The 13,902-nt window shown below is 43.4% G+C and overlaps 1 protein-coding gene across 2 annotated transcripts in view; it reads left to right on the top strand.

Moving 5' to 3' along the window:
• The window catches only part of RALB (RAS like proto-oncogene B), a 62,669-nt gene that overhangs the window by 30,927 nt on the left and 17,840 nt on the right, over positions 1–13,902 (top strand). The window contains exons 2-3 of one of the 2 annotated variants that reach the window (XM_066344851.1): positions 11,250–11,439; positions 12,212–12,377. In XM_066344851.1, the coding sequence (XP_066200948.1) occupies positions 12,264–12,377 (114 nt within the window). In that variant the 5' untranslated portion in view covers positions 11,250–11,439; positions 12,212–12,263. The remainder of the gene's footprint in view (positions 1–11,249; positions 11,440–12,211; positions 12,378–13,902) is intronic. The other variant, XM_066344850.1, reaches the window with a different exon arrangement.

Raw genomic sequence — 13,902 nt, 5'->3', positions numbered from 1 at the left:
CTCCTATGTGCCCTGGCCGGGAATCGAACCCGGGTCCCCCGCACACCAGGCCTACGCTCTACCGCTGAGCCAACTGGCCAGGGCCCTCTTGAATTTTTTGAAATAGCTTGAGAAGGATAGGAGTTAGTTCTTCTTTGAATGTTTGGTAGAATTCGCCTGTGAAGCCATCTGGCCCAGGGCTTTTGTTTGTTGGGAGTTTTTTGATAACTGTTTCAATCTCATTTGTTGTAATTGGTCTATTTAGGTTTTCTGATTTTTCCAGAGTGATTTTTGAAAGATTATATTTTTCAAGGAATTTGTCCATTTCATCTAGGTTGTCTAACTTTTTGACGTACAGTTCTTCATAGTATTTTTTTACAATCCTATGTATTTTTGCTGTGTCCATTGTTACTTCTCCACTCTCATTTCTAATTTTATTTATTTGAATCCTTTCTCTTTTTTTCTTGGTGAGTTTGGCTAAGGGTTCATTGATCTTGTTTACCTTTACAAAGAATCAGCTCTTGGTTTCTTTGGTCCTCTGTATTGTTTTATTAGTCTCTATGTCATTTATTTCCACTCTGATCTTTATTATTTCCTTCCTTCTACTTCCTCCAGGCTTTACTTGCTATTCTTTTTCTAGTTCTTTAGGTTGCAGGGTTAAGTTGTTTATTTGAGCTTTTTCTAGCTTCTTAAGGTATGCCTGTAATGCTATGAACTTCCCTCTCAGGACTGCTTTTGCTGTGTCTTACAGATTTTGAGTTGTATGCTCATTTTCATTTGTTTCAAGGAAATTTTTGATTTCTTCCTTGATCTTATTGTTGACCCATTCATTATTTAATAACATGCTGTTTAGTTTGAGTGTTTTTCAGTTTTTCTATTGTAGTTGATTTCTAGTTTCATGCCATTTTGGTCAGAGAAAATGCTTGATATGATTTCAATCTTAAATTTGTTGAGACTCTTTATGCCCTAACATGTGGTCTATCCTAGAGAATGTACCATGCACACTTGAAAAAGAATGTATATTCTGCTGCTTTAGAGTGAAAGGTTCTGAAGATAGTTATTAAATCCAGTTGATCTAGTATGCCCCTTAATTCTGCTGTTTCTTTGTTAATTTTCTCTCTTGAGGATCTATCCAGTGATGTTAGTGGGGTATTGAAATCCCCTACTATTATAATATTGCTGTTGATCTCGCTCTTTATGTCAATCGAAGTCTGCTTTATATATTTAGGTGCTCCTATATTAGGTGCATAGATATTTATAATGGTTATCTCTTCCTGTTGGATTGCTCCCTTTATCATTTGTAGTGACCTTCTTTATCCTTTACTATAGTCTTTGTTTTGAAGTCTATTTTGTCAGATATAAGTATTGCTACTCCAGGTTTTTTTTTTCATTTCCATTTGCATGAAATATTTTTTTCCAACTTTTTACTTTCATTCTATGTCTATTTTTTGTTTTGAGGTATGTCTCTTGTAGTCAGCATATGTATGGGTCCTGTTTTCTTATTTTTTCAGCTACCCTATGTCTTTTGATTGGATCATTAATCCATTTACATTTAAGGTTATTATTGATATGTAGTTGTTTATTGTCATTTTTTTTCTTTAAATCTACATTCCTCTTTTACTAGAACCCCCCCCCCCCCCGCTTTGTTCTGTCTACGGTAGGCCCCTAAACATTTCTTGCAGCATTGGTTTGGTTGTGATGAATTCCTTGAGTTTTTGTTTTTGTCTGGGAAGCTTTTTATTTCTCCTTCAATTTTAAACAATAGTCTTGCTGGATAAAGAAGTCTTGGTTGTAGGTTCTTGTTCTGCATTACTTTGAATATTTCTTGCCATTCCCTTCTGGCCTCAAGTGTTTCTGTTGAAAAGTCAGTGTCATCCTTATGGGGGCTCCTTTGTAGGTGATTGACTGTTTTTCTCTTACAGCTTTTAGTATTCTTTCTTTATCTCTTAGCTTTGGTATTTTGATTATGTTGTGTCTTGTTGTGGGTGTCTTTGGTTCTTTCTGCTTCTTGAACCTGTGTGACTCTCCTGCATCAATTTAGGGTAATTTTCAGCTATAATTTCTTCAAACAGATTCTCTATTCCTTGTTCTTTCTCTTCTCCTTCATGAACCCCTATTATGTGGATATTGTTTCTCTTCATGTCACAGAGCTCTCTTAGAGTTTCCTCAGACTTTATGATCCTCTTCTTTTTGCTGTTCTGCTTCTGTGCTTTCGCTTATCTTGTCCTCTAAGTTACTGATTCGATCCTCTGCTTCATCAGCCTGCTTTTAATTCCTTCTAGTGTAGTCTTCATTTCTGATATTGTGTTTGTCATTTCTATCTGGTTCTTCTTTATGATTTCCGTGTCCTTTTTGATGCTTCTTATAATTTCTTTATTGAGGTGTTCATTAAGTTCATCCATTGTTGCTTTGAGATCCTTAAATATCCTAACAATCATTATTTTATACTCTGCATCCGGTAATTTGATTACTTCCATTTCATCCAGATCTTTTTCTGAGGATTTGTCTTGTTGAAGCATAAGACTTAAGTTTCTCTGTCTTCTTATTGTTTCTGTGTGTGGCTTGCAAGCTTGTTCTAGTTGTGGTCTCCTTACCTAGTAGAGCTGCTTGTAAAGTTTTGATTTGTTTGTTTTTAGTGTACTTAACTCAGTGGTGGGCTTGTTTACTGATCTCAGCAGGGGGCTTATTTGAAACTATCCAGGAAACTTTTGGGTGTGAAGGTGGGTTCTGCCAGCTGCTCTCTAGAGGCGGAGCACTTTCTCAGCTTCAGTAGGGGGAGGTGTATCTCAGATCTCCCTGGAGGCCTGAGTTATTGCCCTCCCCCCCACTTCCTGCTTTCAGCTGTGTCTTTCTTGCTGATTGGAGCTGGAGAGCTTTCTGGAGGTGGGTCATCCGGATTTACTTTAGGCTTGTGCTGTGTGGAGAGATCAACCCCTTCCCCAGCTATGGCGGCCTCCACACTGGATGAGTCAGCTTCTTAGGTCATCCCATGCATTCCTCTGCCCGTCACTATCTGTCTCGCTCTCTTCACTTTTCTTTTGGAAGACAAGCCTGTCCTCTCAGCCCTCCTCACCCCCAGGGCCTCAGGCAAGTGGCTGTGAGTGATATTTTCTGCTCTGCCCCTTTAAGGCACCCCTGCTGCTTCTTACACACAGAACTTTGCTCTTCTCCCCTCTCAATGCTTTTCGTCTGTCTCCTCCAGTCCCTGGATTTCTAGGCTGGGTCTCCGGTTCTGAGACTGAGGGCCCCAGTCTCTCAGGGTCTTTTTCCTTGTAATGAGAACCCTTCTGGGCTCTCAGCCTCAGCCTCCCCTTGCTCCTGGTGAGGGGAGCCCCCACCGCGCCCCCACACTCTCTACCAGGATCAGTGTGGATTCTTCTTTGCTCCTTGGTTTTTGAGATCTGTTCTTTTAGTCTAAAGTTGGTTTTTCATGCTGATTGTTTCTAAATTAATTTGTAATTCAGTTTGGTAATGTGAGCTGGGAGTCTGTGCATCTGCCTACTCCGCTGCCATCTTCTCTCTCTCTCTGTATTTTTTTTTTAAAGGTGACTAACTTTTATTTATTTATTTTTATTCATTTTAGAGAGGAGAGAGAAAGGGAGAGAGAGAGAGAGACAGAGAGGGAGAGAGAAAGAGAAGAGAGAGATAGAGAGAGAAGGTGGGGAGGAGCTGGAAGCATCAACTCCCATATGTGCCTTGACCAGGCAAGCCCAGGGTTTTGAACCGGCGACCTCAGCATTTCCAGGTCGACGCTTTATCCACTGCGCCACCACAGATCAGGCACTCTGTGTATTTTTTAATTATTATTTTTGTAGCTAACAAATAGCATTTATTGTTAAACCACAAAAAGAACCCCTGGGGAGGGATTCTACTTTAATGGCCTATCTTCTATAATCGTTATTCACAACAGAACATTCAAGAGACATTTCCCTTATGGAACTTTGATGAGAAATGTGGTGTAGTATGCTATGAAATGTTGTTTGATATATGTCCTCATTTTTATTTCTTAAAACTCTTCCCTCATCATTCATTCATTTCTTTATTCATTCTCTGGGCATTTCCAGGTCTCTGCTATGCAGTAGGTTGGAATTGTAGGCCCTGGAGACACACACTTAAATAAGATACTACTTCTCTGCCCAAGGAATGCATGTGAGCCTATTCACAGATAACCACAAATTTGTGTTGTGTCATTAAAATGGCAGTGGTGAGGTTGGACATTAAAGGGGAAGGGCAGGGGTCCCCAAACTACGGCCCGCGGGCCGCATGCGGCCCCCTGAGGCCATTTATCTGGCCCCCGCCACACTTCTGGAAGGGGCACCTCTTTCATTGGTGGTCAGTGAGAGGAGCGTAGTTCCCATTGAAATACTGGTCAGTTTGTTGATTTAAATTTACTTGTTCTTTATTTTAAATATTGTATTTGTTCCCGTTTTGTTTTTTTACTTTAAAATAAGATATGTGCAGTATGCATAGGGATTTGTTCATAGTTTTTTTTTTATAGTCTGGCCCTCCAACGGTCTGAGGGACAGTGAACTGGCCCCCTGTGTAAAAAGTTTGGGGACCCCTGGGGAAGGGATTAAGCAAGTAAGAAAAAACCTTAATAGACACAGCAGTGTGGGGACTGTAGGAGGGAGGAGGGTGGGGGAGGTGGAGGAAGTTAGAGGGGCATAGATGGTGATGGAGGGAGACCTGGGTGGGGTGGTGAACACACAATGCAATGTACAGATGATATATTGTAGAATTATGTGCCTGAAACCTGTGTAATCTTCTTAACCAACGTCACCCCATTAAATTTAAGGGAAAAAATTTTAAAAAATGACAGTGATATAGGGAGTCAATGCAGGAAGTAAGGTGCTGTCAACTCATTTCAGACATACACCAGCACACTCATTTATATACTTCCTCAGTTAGTTTATTTTGTCACAACTGTCGAAGAATTTGGTGTTAGATGCTAAGAAGTAAGACTCCTTGTTAATTTTCAGTATGAATGAAAATGATGTCTCCTGAATAGACAGTATTCATTGTGATTTACATTTTCATCATTCAGCATTCACCCTCTGTGATCCATCTGTTTCCTGTGCTACTTTGTAGTTGAGAGAACTGTTTTTTGGAGGGGAGTGGTCCTTCATGACTTTAATTTAGATCAGATTGTTCCTTATTTGGATTGTAATTGGAAGTGGGATGAATAGTTGGGATATACCTTGACACTTAGTATCACTATACTTAGCTGCTTGTTGAAATGCATATTCTGATTCATAAGGAATCTTTGGAGACACTTCAAGACCATGCAGATACTTTGTTCCACATCCAAATCTCCCCTTTAGATATAGCATCTATTCATGATTCTTGCCTGAACCAACCTACTATAATGCTTGCAAAGAGTTGATTTTCTGACTCAGGTGTTCCCTCTACATTTATCAGTCTGCCTGTGGGGTTCTGTAAACAAAGAGCCTCTCTTCTCCCTTGTTTATATAATACTTATAGGTATGGATTCATAAATTCCTGTTTTTAATGATTTTCTCATTACTGTCCTTAATTATTTTGGCACTTAAGTAGTCTCAGATTTGGATTGTCTTCCTTTTTTACTGTTATTTAAAGGATTGAAAATATGGATATTGTTTTGGGAGACTCCATATTGTGACTGTGGCCTATTAATAATATTCAGATTAACTTCAAGTCATAGTATAGGGAGAAAAGTGCTAAATGAAATTCTTTGTATGTGTGTAGAGTTTGTAGTGTTCCATGTGCCTTTGTGTACCGTAGTGCCCAAGACACTTGAACTTTATAGAGGGTGATTGGAGTAAGTTTTCTTCTTCATTTCTTCATTTTCAAATTCTCATTTGATTTTATTTTTCTTTTTTTGTATTTTTCTGAAGTGAGAAGCAGGGAAGCAGAGAGACAGACTCCCACATGCGCCCGACCAGGATCCACCTGGCAAATCCACCAGGGGGTGATGCTCTGCCCATCTGGGGCGTTGCTCCACTGCAACCAGAGCCATTCCAGCACCTGAGGTGGAGGCCATGGAGCCGTCCTCAGGAGCCAGGCCAACTTTGCTCCAATGGAGCCTTGGCTGCGGGAGGGGAAGAGAGAGACAGAGAGGATAGGGAGAAGGGTGGAGAAGCAGATGGGTGCTTCTTCTGTGTGCCGTGGCTGGGAATCGAACCCGGGACTTCCACATGCCGGGCCGATGTTCTACCACTGAGCCAACTGGGAAAATAAAAAATATTTGATATTCATAACAACCCGGCGATACAAAGTAGCATTTGAACTCTACCTACCAACTCATTTTCTTCTAGCTTAAGTTTAACAAAAGACTGATGACTATATTAGCCTGCGAGACTAGGTTCAACAGAGACAACCCCACTCCTCCTGACCCTCCTTGTATGGTTTATATACTGTGATTTGTTTTCAGAATTTTACTTCTCAAATGAGTATGTGTTCTGGTATTTGAATTCTAAATGGTAGAGAGCCCTATCTAGTATTAATGTATCATAGAATATAACGTAAGAAGCATTTCCCAGCTTTTGCCTCTCTGCCAAGCCAGCTAAATGAAGCTTTCTTAGTTTGAAGTGTCTTGTTTTTCTGTATGAAAGGATATGTATTTATTCTTATCAGTCCAGTGTTTTACAAGGTAAGTTGCTAGGATATATTTCTTAAAACAGCCTTGTAGGCCCCTTTGTAGATGAACGTGTCCTATCTTTTGAGATCGCCCAGTCACTGCCCCAGCTTACCTTACGCGTCAGGATTCCGTGTGCCTGGACCCACTGTGATATTCAGGCCTTTGTTGCTTTGCATGTGCTCTCTGTGATGTGTGGGAAGCTTCCTCTCACCCTACCTGCTGTGCGAACTCTTGTTTAATGTGTGCCAACCCACAGCTTGGCACAAAGTAGCATTTAAGTGTTTTGGGACAAAAATGAATCAAACTGCAGAGGTTCTCTGTTGGTAAGTAGAGACGTACTAAAGAGTGTCTGTTGGTTGGTATGTTTCTCAGTTACCCTGTAAAAGACTTCTGTGACTCTATAAGAACAATATCAGGACTTGGTCGTATGGGCTCAGGTCTGTGTTGTGGCTTTCAACTATTGGCTAAGAACCCAAATAGTTCATTGAAGAGATCAGGAGGTTTGCAAGCTTCCCTTAGAGGAGTTCTGAAATTGTTCGCTAAGGCAGTAGGGGAATTATAATTGCTTTGCCAAAAAAAAAAAAAAAGGTTATATATGCTGAAGTTAAGGATGAAATGTATTGATGTCTATAACTTACATGAAATGCATCAGAAAGTAAGACGATTGGTGAGTCAGTAGAGGGATGCCAGATGACTGGGTGTGAGAAAGCAAATGGAGAAAATGTGGATGGTAGTGCCCAGTGGTGCATTATGGGTTCACTGTGCAGTTCCTTCAACTCAGAGTTTGAAACTTTTCATAATAAAATGCTGAGGAAAAGGATACTTGTGTTATTTTTAAGAACACATATATTGGCTAGGCAGATCTATAATAAACATAAATCATCAACATGAACTTTAAGCGTTATTGATTATTGTTCTTTCTGGTGTTTCTCCTCCTCTCTTTATCTAGTCAAATTTCACTTAGTATGTTGTTGCTCCCTTAAAATGTCCCTGCCCTTCCAGCCCGATTCAGATGTTTCTCCTGCATTCCCAGAGCACCCCTTGCATATTTCTGCCATAGGATTTACAATCCTGTCCTGTAGTCATTTACTAATCTGCCTGAACCACTGACTTTGAGTTTCTTGAGTGCAAGGACTGCTTCTGCAATGCTTTCGGTACAAGTAAAAACAAAAAACAACAACAGTAAATGGACTACCGGAGTTGAAACAAATGGGGGCTGACTACCCCAGTGACAGGAGTCTGGAGGCAGCATCTCCAGTTTCCAGGACGGTTCAGGGTGCGCCCTTGGCTGGCACTTCCTCCTGTCGTGCCCTCATCATGTCAGGGTGACTGAAATGTGGGTGGGAAATATCCACTGTGGTTATTTCATTTTTTGGCAAATATCTGTGACTTTGTTGAGTAGTCTTCAGTTTGTTTATTATGGTTTCTTCTAGAAAAATTGATTTTGTGTTTTTGAAAACTTTTCAGAATTACAAGTGTTTATATAAACACTCCCACCCTAGAAAATTGTGGCTCCATTTTTATACAGCTATACTAACTCATAGAAGCAAGGTGGTCTCACAGACATTGTGCGGCAGCAGCATGGAGTCTGGGGCTGCCAGCTGAGCTCACCAGCCTCACTCGCCAGCTTTGCCCACCAGCCTCGCCCACCAGCCTCAGCTCTGTGGGAAATGAGGCCGGAAGCAGCTTCACCTTCCTCAACTACAGCCTTTCTGGGAGGCCCACTCCTTATCCCACTTATTCTATTTTAGTCACAACTCTAGTGCACTTAATTATCTAGTTAATTGCTGAGAACACTTATTAAAAAGTGCATAATTAGAAAAGGGGGGAGTGAAAAGAAGCCCAAATAGGGAAATAAATGGGTGGGAGTGGAGGGGAGGGCGGGCAGATGGTCTCCCACAGCCAGCCCGGCCACTCTCCTGATTCTCGCAGTGATGACGAGCCTGAAATCATCAAGAAAAGGTTCATTTACGCTCAGTCTGCTTTGTTCAATAAGATGGACAGATAAAAAGAGCGAAAAAACATACAAAACTGCATAAATACGATCTCATAGGTTTTAAATATAGGACTATATAGATTAAAGTACTGGCAGGAAGTATACTGTTAGGAGTGAATGTCTGTGGGTGGCAGGACCATAGGTGATTTTTTTGTTGTTTTTGAAAGATAGTTTTCTGTATTTTGTAAATTTTCTATTCACCATTGAAGGGGTTGAATATGCCACCCCACAACGGCCACTTTGGCATACAGGTCATTTTGAACTAAAGGCAATTGAGAAAGTAAACAGACACAGAAAAACTCTATTCTCCCTCTTTGCCAGGAAGGACTAGATGAGTCTTACTCACCCGAGACGACTCTAGACTCAAATGAGCGCAGAGAAGGCAGCGGAGGACTGCACAGAACTTACTCACCGGCCCTTACCTTCCATGAGTCTCCCTATTCATTTTCTGCCACCCCGACAAGTGCCAAGACCCTCTCCTGTGTCTTGTCACTTCTCTACAAAATGCATTGTTCTTATATTAAGGTGCTTCATAAGCCCAGGTTCTAACTGCCCCCTTTATGAGTCATTACTGTGTTCTCCAGTACGTGTGCAAAGTGTGCGAGAGGCCGCGTTAATGAGCTCTCTTTGTTTCTTTCTCGGTTTTCTCATCAATGTCTTCTGTTAGTCTAATTTTGGAGCCTCTGCCAGTCACCTAAGATGGGTTTGTTTTTCCCTCCCCCATGTTTTTACTACTTTTCATTTTAAATACTTGAAAAAAATATTTTGGACTTTAGACATTCAGTGTGCTTCTTGTTCAATTCCTGGTCTTTTGATAATGTAATTTTTCTCACATTTTGATTTTGTGTTTGTTAAAAATGATCAGCTTATACTTCTTTTAGAGTTGTCTGAGAAGTTCTAGTTGTTATGTACGCTGACTGGTGTGGAATGATTTTCTGAGGTGTGTGTGTGTCATAGGTTCGAACCGTGGGCTCTAGCACTGGGACCAGCCTGGGTTGCTTTTTTTTTTTTTTTTTTTAATTTTTAAAAAAAATTTTAGGCCCTGGCCGGTTGGCTCAGCGGTAGAGCGTCAGCCTAGCGTGCGGAGGACCCGGGTTCGATTCCTGGCCAGGGCACATGGGAGAAGCGCCCATTTGCTTCTCCACCCCTCCGCCGCGCTTTCCTCTCTGTCTCTCTCTTCCCCTCCAGCAGCCAAGGCTCCATTGGAGCAGAGATGGCCCGGGCGCTGGGCATGGCTCTGTGGCCTCTGCCTCAGGCACTAGAGTGGCTCTGGTCGCAATATGGCGACGCCCAGGATGGGCAGAGCATCACCCCCTGGGGGGCAGAGCACCGCCCCTGGTGGGCGTGCCAGGTGGATCCCGGTCGGGTGCATGCGGGAGTCTGTCTGACTGTCTCTCCCTGTTTCCAGCTTCAGAAAAATGAAAAAAAAAAAAAAAAAATTTTAAAAATTCTTTTTAGAGAGCCTGACCAGGCGGTGGCACAGTGGATAGAGCATTGGACTGGGATGCGGAAGGACTCAGGTTCGAGACCCCAAGGTCGCCAGTTTGAGCGCAGGCTCATCTGGTTTGAGCAAAAGCCCACCAGCTTGAACCCAAGGTCACTGGCTCCAGCAAGGGGTTACTCGGTCTGCTGAAGGCCCACGGTCAAGGCACCTATGAGAAAGCAATCAATGAACAACTAAGGTGTTACAACATGCAATGAAAAAACTAATGATTATGCTTCTCATCTCTCTCCGTTCCTGTCTGTCTGTCCCTGTCTATCCCTCTCTCTGACTCACTCCCTGTCTCTGTAAAAAATAAATAAAATTAAATTCTTTTTAGAGAGGAGAGAGGAAGAGAGAGAGACAGAGAGGGAGAGATAGGAGAGAGAGAGAAGGTGGGGAGGAGCTGGAAGCATCAACTCCCATATGTGCCTTGACCAGGCAAGCCCAGGGTTTCGAACCGGCGACCTCAGCATTTCCAGGTCAACGCTTTATCCACTGCGCCACCAGAGGTCAGGCAGCCTGGGTTGCTTCTTGTTATTTCTTGGCTTTGGAGGAGTTCTGTGCTTACAGATTTCATCGTACACTTTCCTGCTGTCAGGGCACAAGCTTTCTTGTCATCTTTTCCTATGGATAGATGTTTTTCTAGCCCATTCTCTACCTGAAGATTTCTCCTTCAAGGGTCTTGGCTTCTCAAATCTCAACTTGGAAAAGGTCTCAGTTCAGAGTGCCCCCTGGCACAGTCTGCTAACCCTGTGTGTTTTATTAAATCCTAAATTACCAAGAATAGCTGCCGTCCAGGAGTGCAGATATGTCAGCTCTTACCGCTGCTTTTCCTCGCAGTCGGGACTTCCTACTTTCTTATGAGCCTGCTGTACCTTTAAGACGATCTTCACCTTGGAGGTCTAGTGCGGTCTCTGTGCTCCCAGCCAGCCGCATCCCTGACCAGAGACATCTGCCAGCTCCCCAGCAGTCCCACCGTGTAGCCAGTGAGGCTGTTACCTAACGATGTGTGTTTGTTGGTGAGCTGCATTTATGTACTTTTCCGGTGGGGATGTTTTCAGTTACTTTGTCAGAAGTAATGGAAATACGGGAGGATATGTTGTAATTAGAAAAAAGTCCTCTTAAATTTGGGTAGGAAGGAAACAGCCCTTTATTAAGTTCCTGTTGTACTCTAGGCACGGGCTTTGGTCTTTCGCATGTGATCTCATTTTAATTCTCGGAAAAATCCTACAAGGTAGCTGGTGGTTTATGAGTTTTTGCGGATAAGAAAACTGGCGTGGAGAAATTGAATAACTAGCTCTAGGTCCCACAGCCCACAAGTGGCAGAGCCAGACGCGGGCCCACGTCCTCGTCCCTTCCTCTGTGGTCAGTGGGAAATAGAGATTTCCCCACACAAACTAATAAAATAACAGTCGGCACTTGGGTTAGAGTGAATTGTAGATAGTATCTGAGAAGTCTGCTTATTCAGAGTGCCTTACTGTTCCAAGTTCCAGGGGGACGCTCTCATTTTATCTCACTCAGATGAGGTTAAACTGATGTTGACTAATAAGATTGTTATTTTTAGAAAAATGTAACTCATTTTAGTTCCTCACTATAAATACACTTGAAGTAAATAATTTAATTCTCCTTTTACCTCTATCCTCTGTCATGAAAGGGTAGTTATTATTTAAAAATACACATACTTACCCTTTTCACATGACCTGCAGTCTCAGAGGGCTGTGTGGGGTGTAGGGAGTGTGTGACAAGAGGGAGAGGGGCAGGGAGGGTGGACAGAGGATACAGAGAGTGAGGACCCGAGTCCTGGTATGCCCTGTGGCGCCAGATGACTTGGGGTGGGTAGGACACTGGGACGCAGGGTCCCTCCCCTCGGGGAAGCAGTGCTGAGGATGCGTTGACCCTCAGGGCCAGGTTGTTGCCCCCCTACACGCCCCTGGGACACTGCCCGTCCCCTTGTCTCCTCTCCTGGCTTGCCCCTGCACAGCCCGTGCTGTGGTGAGGACTCCAGAGTTGCTGGTGGGCTCACATCTGCCTGGACCCTGGAACCTCTGCTCTCTGCAGGAGGGGTTGCATGGGGCTTTTCTGGACTCCAGCTGGGAGAAATGAACCACCTCTTAAGTTCTGTCTTTCTCATTGGCAGTACTTCAACTGGCTCTTCTGTCTGTACGTTGCAACTTCAGAAGACCAGCAGGATGGCTGCAAACAAGAGTAAGAGCCAGAGCTCCTTGGCCCTTCACAAGGTGATCATGGTTGGCAGTGGAGGGGTCGGCAAGTCGGCCCTGACACTGCAGTTCATGTATGACGAGGTAAGCCACCTAGGCCTGGGCTGCTGCCACGGGCTCCCTTCTGCGGCAGGGTGCATGGGCCCCTTCCCCGTGTACATAGAGGATCGTAACAAGAATGTGGCACGTTCTTGTTAAGGTGCTTTCTGGATAGTTTTATAAGGTGTCTCAGCAGCATAGGCTCTGGATTGCTGAGCTTTGGTAAGTAATTTCAACCCCAGCAGGGATGTGAGGGGCCCCTGCGTGCATTACTCCCATTGTTTCCTTTGAGCTGTCTTTCTGACAGGAGCAAGAGAGAAGAGTGGGTTCTTCGTACAGGTATTCTAAAGAGCAGGTTCAATACTTAGCTTTATGACAGTCAATTTGAGGAGCTATTGAAAGGGAGAGCTAAGTTGTCCTAAGACTTAATTTTTTCTCAATTGCTAGACATCAGGCTCTCCCTGCAGCGAGGCCAAGCTTGCACATCCTTGCCCAGTACTCCCTTCACTTGATGTGGGTAATGTAACTGGTGCTGAGTCCCGTGGGGCAATGCAGTCCTGATTCCTGTGGCAGCGAATGCTCCTGCCTGGTGGCCGTTGCTGACCCTGCAGACAGAGTCTTCAGGTCAGAGCTTGACCCTGGGGACCTCTCATATCCATCCCGTCTCACATGGGATGTGCTTTCCAGAATTGTGACAGGAAGCTGTCAGACCCAGTGGTTAGGGTCTTCATTCCTTTCACTAGACTTCCGTCTGTCCAGCCTCTTACACTGGGTGGTGGTGTGGTGACCTGGGCGTTTGGGGATGTAGCGAGGGGAGTTGAGTTAAGGATATGTTTAGTTAGGGATTAGTGCTATGTATGTATGAGGTTTGGAGTCACTTGGGCCCATGGTTGTTTTACCAGCCATCCAGTGTAGGAATGGCTTCCAGGGATGTTTCGACTGCCCACTGCACTGACTAACTGGCACTGTGACAGGAGGTGCCACACCAGGGGTCTGTCTTGGCAGGGCCTGTCCTATGATACTGGTGCTGAATGAGTGGGCAGTGGAGGAGAAACAAGGGTTGAGATGTGGAGCTAGACCCTGGCCTGGAAAGTTCTTCCCTGTCTTAGAGGAAAGCTCAGTAGAGGCATCTTAAATGTGATAGCAGTCCTGAAGGTTTCATTACTCGTAGTGCCAAGTAGTTGTGAGGCTGAAAAAACTTTTCTAAACTATCAATAAAAAAAGAAATTTGGGCCTGACCTGTAGTGGTACAGTGAATAAACACGTTGACCTGGAATTCTGAAGTCATCAGTTCGAAACCCTGGGCTTGCCTGGTCAAGGCACATATGGGAGTTGATGCTTCCTGCTCCTCCCCCTTCTCTATCTCTCTTTCCTCTCTAAAATGAATAAATAAAATCTTTAAAAAAAGAAAAGAAATTTGGATCAACTAGACTGTAGGAAAGACGAAATTATTTTCTTATTCTCTGTGGGACATATTTCAAGCTCATTGGCATGTGACAAGATAGTCAAAGAATGTACAGCCAGAAAGGAAGAGTATTCTAGAAGCACATCAGGCAGTTAATAAAAAAAT

The sequence above is a fragment of the Saccopteryx leptura genome, chromosome 7, assembly GCF_036850995.1.
Source record: "Saccopteryx leptura isolate mSacLep1 chromosome 7, mSacLep1_pri_phased_curated, whole genome shotgun sequence".
In the NCBI taxonomy this organism is placed as follows: Eukaryota; Metazoa; Chordata; class Mammalia; order Chiroptera; family Emballonuridae; genus Saccopteryx; species Saccopteryx leptura.
This window is presented reverse-complemented; position numbering and strand designations above follow the sequence as displayed.